This window comes from Copadichromis virginalis, linkage group LG22 (assembly GCF_057382275.1).
Source record: "Copadichromis virginalis isolate Kocher_CV1m ecotype Utaka linkage group LG22, C_Virginalis_male_GT1.1, whole genome shotgun sequence".
NCBI lineage: Eukaryota > Metazoa > Chordata > Actinopteri > Cichliformes > Cichlidae > Copadichromis > Copadichromis virginalis.
The window spans coordinates 33,735,045-33,740,564 of NC_140638.1; the positions used below are offsets into that span (position 1 = coordinate 33,735,045).

Here is a 5,520-nt window from a genome sequence, read left to right on the forward strand (position 1 = left end):
CTGAACTTCCTCACTTTCCTGTTTTCACTTGCCTGGTGTTTATATGCCACTGTTGTGCATCAAACTGTCAAACTAGAGCCGCTACTCCACCACGTCGAAAGCAGCCAGTTCTGGTGGTTCGTGGATCCGACTAGAATGCCTCCTTGGTGGGACCCCGGACACGCTGGAGAGATGATATATCTTTCCTGGCCTGGGACCGCTTTATTGTTCTCCAAAAGAGAGGTCTGGGTTTCTCTGCTTAGGCTGCTGCCCCTGCATCCCAGTAGAAGAAAATGGATGGATGGAATTGGATCTTTGGCGTGCATACTGGAGGATCAAACCGCCAACCTTCTGATTAGTAGATGACCTGCTCGACCTCCTGAGCTACAGGGTGTAAGGGTGGTATCATGTTTACACTATAACTGACTGAGGTCAGTAAGTAGTGTTATCATGCTGCTACCTCCCAGCTTTTGACAGCTTTGGTTGATTCTGGTAGTTTGAATTGGTTTGGTTTGCTTTGGTTTCAGTTTGTTTGGCTCTTAATCACCAAGCTAGAACTGCAGCATTGTTGGCGCTAACTAGCATATTATGCAAGTGTTTTGTAAAAGGATATTTTTCATGTTTGGCAGAAGTGAGACATGCGTAAAAGATCTAATCATTTTTTTCATGCTTGACTATGAATGACTATTCAAACAGTTTGGGAACTAGGAGTTAGACATTTCATATAACTGTCCCACCCATGGTCACATTTGAAAGTGGATTACAGGAAGAGATCACTAATATCTGCAGTCTAATGTAATTTAATAACCATATGCTACAGCAAGGAAATTGTATCCAACCTTAGTTTATTGAATCATGTTTGCACTAGGCAGTATTCTCTCTTAACTAATCTTTTATCTGTCTCTATTTTTCTGTGTTTTACATTAATTGACGCTAAAATAAAATTTCCTGTTGCAACAGAAACTGTTTACTTCATTTATATTTCATGCAGTACCACTGTTTACCATCAGAGTCTGCCCTAGCACCATCCATCTAGATTAACTGAGTACTGATTTGCACTGTACAAGCTTAAGACTGAACCAGTGATAAAATAATTTTAATACAATTTTTAACATTATTTTAATACATCACAACATATGCAGATGAAGAACAAGGCAGCTTCTATAAGTCACTCGAAAGCCAAAATGAGCACCTGTGCTATTTTGTTGTATTAGCAAAAAACAATCAGTTGTGAGGCACAATGAAGTGAAACTATCAGCACATTGTTCAGAAAACTGGCAGGTGGTGGAAATTAACATTTATAATGACACTTCCTCAAACTTCACTCTTTCTTCTACCGAAACAGATCAAACTGACACAAATACAGAACTGCTATTTCACTACAGTATGAAAAATGCAATCTTTTAAATGAGCTAACAGCTATATGCGGTTTGGAGAAAAACAAAACCAACATCCGGTCCCCGTGCCGTGGCTGAAGAATATTTGATGAGAAGCAGAGAGGTGACAGCTGTTTAGCGGAGCTTGTCATACATCTCTATTGTGTTCCAGTTATAAGACTCTGCTGAAAAAGGGGAAAATGCCATCTTAAGGATTCAGTTTGTTTTTCAGAAAATGAAACCTCGTTAAGTGAACTGACCTGGCTCCTCATGGCTCCTCTTCCCCATCAGTCCAACGAAGGAGTTCACTTTATGTCCTTCATAGGAAAGACATTGAGATAAGACAACACTGAATGTCTCATTCATCTAACTACAACAAGAAAACTGTAATGTCTCTTGAGCCATCGACAAAACAATGAATTGTGTCTTTCTGGTTTCTTTCTGTTAGTATTAAAGACTTTCTGTTGAAACATGAACAGTTCAACTGAACGGCCACATGTCCACATGATTGTTTTACAGCAGGTCCTGCATTACAGGGATAAATTAGCTGTCTGCTTACTTACGCTGCACTGAGTGCATCACTGAGTAGGTGACTAATTCAGATGAAACGCAAACCATGACAGAGGAAAGAGAAAATCCCCTCCTCCTCATGGCTCTTTATCTTTTCCCTCTTTGTCTCACACAGGCGTCTCCCCTGGACCACCTTCTTTACTCACTAATTAATGAGTTCAAAGAACATTAGGAAAAAAAATCTTTGGTGGGTGTATGTTAATTAAACCCTGGGAAAGTGTGCATTTCTTGCCCACAGACACAAACACGGTGGGCAAGTGGAATTTGTGCTTTTTCTGCTCCATGCTCTGTTTGTGGAACAAAGGCCTTCCACTTTTGTGGAGCGAGCTGATATCTGTAGAGCTGTCACAGCTGTGTACACCTCTCCACCCACTGTCTCCGTACATTTATAAACTCAATGTATTTTCTTTTGCCTTTAGTCTCAGTCAAAATGCACATTATTAGAGAAAAACACACAAGTCCATCTGACCCTTGCACACTTGCCTTTGCTTGTGATATTAAAGAACCTCGTCCCTTCACACACTGAGGAAAGTTCCTGTTAAAGCTTAAACACTGACTCTCCCATAGTTTTCCTGGCAGTAAAAATGTATCTGGGCTTTTATGGGTTAATGTCCTGAATGCTTTTTAATGCCCTTCCATCCATTTAAAAGGGTTTATTTCATGGATGAGACACGAAGCAGAATCTGTGCGACCTGTATCTACTAAAAGGCTCAGGACGTTACATTTGTAAGGCTTTGCTGTTTACATCACTTGCCATCACTCTGTGGTGGCAAGTGTGGTGTTCTATGCAGGAGTGTTCGGCAGGATGAAAGCTGCTAATGTCAACAAACTGAACAAATTAATCTTAATCAAGACTGATTCTGGGAGTAAAACTTGAAGACTCAGGTAGAGGTGTCTAAGAGGAGAATGCTGAAGAAATCCCTCACCATTATGAGTAATACATCCCACCTGATGTATACGTCTCTGATTGGTCGCCACAGAGCAGTCTCATTTTACCACATGGGAGGATTATTACATTATCACTAGTAATTTATTCTCTATTAAATTAAAAGTGATACTGTAACAGGATTACTTATAATTCACACAAGTGATATGGTGGTAAATTCAAAGTGATTATTTAATTCTTGTTAACTTATCACTGTAATAGATGGTTGTAGCTATTCATCAATTTTATTTGGCAATAATATTCATATTTGCCTATTTCCACTACTGTACATACTGATATTTATATTTGTTTTAAAATCGTAATTTTTTATTTAGCTTTATTTTTACCTGAGCTTTATTTTGTTATGTTAAAATTCATTTTTGCGTTGTGCATGCTGATTTGTGCACAAATGAGCAGCGTACCAGCTTGCGCCAGTCAAAGCTCTGAGGTAGCTGGCCACATATCTCGAGCTATTGGCAAAGGGGTTAGGTCTTTTTGTTCCGAGTTTTAATTAAAGAGCAGGAAAATTGCTCTAGCTATAAGGACTTCAGGACTTACTTTTGCGGGTGATCTGTGTGTTTGCTGTGGGAGGATGAAAGTAAAAATGAAAGGTTAGCATAACTGATGCATAGGAGAAGTACTTTTATTAAGAAATAGCTCTTACCCATAGAGCGCCTCCCCATCAGACCGATAAACTGATGTGGCTTTGGCTTTCTTGTCAGTCTCAGCAGGACTTCTCTGAACGGGTTGTCGGAAATCCAGCCATTCTGAGTGGAGGGAGAGAAGCAATGCTTACACTGAGAGGCAGAGTGGAGTGAGAGTGGATCTTATCTTTATAAAAATTTTGCGTCATCAAACTATACCTCAACTGTGTTAATACCATATCTACCTGCTCGTGTCATTATAACAAGAGAATAAAGCGGAATTCTGCCAGAACCTTATCTTAATCAATATTAGCTGAAAGACCCACCCACCGGTCCACCCACATAAAATACACTGAGTAAAGCAGAATGTATTCGGATCTTTTCTTGCCATTTTCTGTTTCCATCTCAGGATTATATTCGTGCAGTACGCATCATTGTGACTGGCAATATGGATCTTTGCGCTACTAATGTCCTGCACAGAGTGACGATGCCCATTATGACAAAGTGCCGACAGTCGCTCCTAAAGTGTGATTAAGCTAATATATAAGCCTTTATATACACCTGTTCAGTAAATTTGTGTATACATGTAATTTTAATATCTTTTAAAATACAAATATGCAACCTACAGTGTGACGCCGGGGTTTAACATACTTCTGTAAAGGGATGTCTTTGTTCTCACAAAAAGCAAGAAAAAAAAACTTAAGTCAAACTAATTTCCTTATGCCTGTTAGGCGGTACATAAATTTATTCTGCTTTCATCCACTGAAGGAGACTAAAAGATGAGCTACTTAAATAGTAGTATTTATGAATTATTAAGGAGAGAGTATAAGTCTGAATAAATACCTGGATTTGATTAGTGCTCGTCCAGTAATCAGTGTCCTCTTTTGGGTCATTTTCTTCGCCGGAAACTTGGGCGGCGGTGATGAGAACCATTAAAACTGCTACAAGCAGAGACTTCATGATCTCGCAGGTTTTCTCTCACTGTACAACAACAAGCACTCTAATGCCCAATGTATCACGATAACAGTTATCAGCAGAAATAAAGCGAGGTGAATGAAACAGGTGTGTGAGCACCAGAAGGAGCTGGAGTGTGCGCTGTTTCTTCCTCAACAAATCAACAGTAGTCCATAGCGCGTAGCCCGTGTCACAGCACTATCTCCAGCGCTGTCTGCGCACTCAGCTTCTGGAGCTGTTTGTTTCGTACGGTCTCCGATCCGTACGCTCCTATATACCAGTGTGAATAGTGTTGCTAAGTAACGCCTTAGCAGTACTATGATTACTTGAGTGAAGTTTCGGTAAGCAGCCTGTTAAGCGCAGTGATCAGAACCTGTTGTGCGTCACCGGACTTCACCGTCACTATTATGAAGAATGGCGGTGACGTCAGAAAGTACTGTTATCCAGCTTTCAGTCACGGTGAAAAGTCCGCTTTTCCTTGTCACAGAGCCAAAAACTTCAAAGTAGCTCCAACATGTCTGGGCCATTTGATTTAACGTTTTTTCATTGTTTGAATACTTTTGATGGAGGCCAGTGTTGCAGGGATATTTCTACCTAATGCTCAGTTTAAGAACATTTGTATTTAACATTTAATTGATCATTTATTCATGAATTTTTATTGCACCTAGCAAGCATCTCCACAGACAGCATGCAAACGCTAAGCTAGCCAAGAAATGGGAGTAATGTAAAAGCTGAGTGTTTGTCAACCCAAGCCCAGCCGCCAGACCCTGAACTTCAGCACGTAACAAATGGATGAACAGACAGACTGCAGCCTCCGTTTCTACAGTACAATCACCGTGGTGATCGTTTGAAGTCTTTCGGGGCTGGTTTTCATCTTTCCCAGAGAGCCAGATGAGATTGAATTAATGTTGATTTTTCATCTGAATCATCATTATGGCCAAAATATGCTAAAATCCATATTAAAACAGATGACACATGGCAGTGTAACAGCAATGACAGTGGAATAACATTGATTCAAAGTTGTCGTGTTATAACTGAATGATTATTGATCTGTTTATAGTTGACCAGGCGA

General features: G+C 40.0%; 1 protein-coding gene across 4 annotated transcripts; it reads right to left on the reverse strand.

Moving 5' to 3' along the window:
• Positions 1–1,059: 1,059 nt before the first annotated feature.
• tac1 (tachykinin precursor 1) lies at positions 1,060–4,831 on the reverse strand. Of its 4 annotated transcripts, XM_085445692.1 has the most exons (6): positions 4,569–4,831; positions 4,338–4,475; positions 3,515–3,617; positions 3,409–3,432; positions 1,616–1,672; positions 1,060–1,540 (listed from the first exon to the last, which is right to left on the reverse strand). In XM_085445692.1, the coding sequence occupies exons 2-6, from the start codon at positions 4,452–4,454 to the stop codon at positions 1,491–1,493; spliced, it is 351 nt and encodes a 116-aa protein (XP_085301818.1). In that variant the 5' UTR covers positions 4,455–4,475; positions 4,569–4,831; the 3' UTR covers positions 1,060–1,490. The 4 variants fall into 4 exon arrangements, with proteins under 4 accessions (XP_085301818.1, XP_085301819.1, XP_085301821.1 ...); XM_085445693.1 differs by having other exon boundaries at positions 1,060–1,537; positions 4,338–4,831; XM_085445695.1 differs by lacking the exon at positions 3,409–3,432 and having other exon boundaries at positions 1,060–1,537; positions 4,338–4,831.
• Between the last annotated feature and the right edge of the window lie 689 nt (positions 4,832–5,520).

Bases quoted from the DNA above. Each gene is read 5' to 3' on its own strand.
- tac1 (XM_085445692.1), bottom strand. From the start codon at position 4,454: ATGAAGTCTCTGCTTGTAGCAGTTTTAATGGTTCTCATCACCGCCGCC. The intron at 1,673-3,408 runs GTAAGTCCTGAA...TTTCCTATGAAG, and splicing joins CACACAGATCACCCGCAAAA to GACATAAAGTGAACTCCTTC. The intron at 1,541-1,615 runs GTCAGTTCACTT...CCCCTTTTTCAG, and splicing joins GAGGAGCCATGAGGAGCCAG to CAGAGTCTTATAACTGGAAC.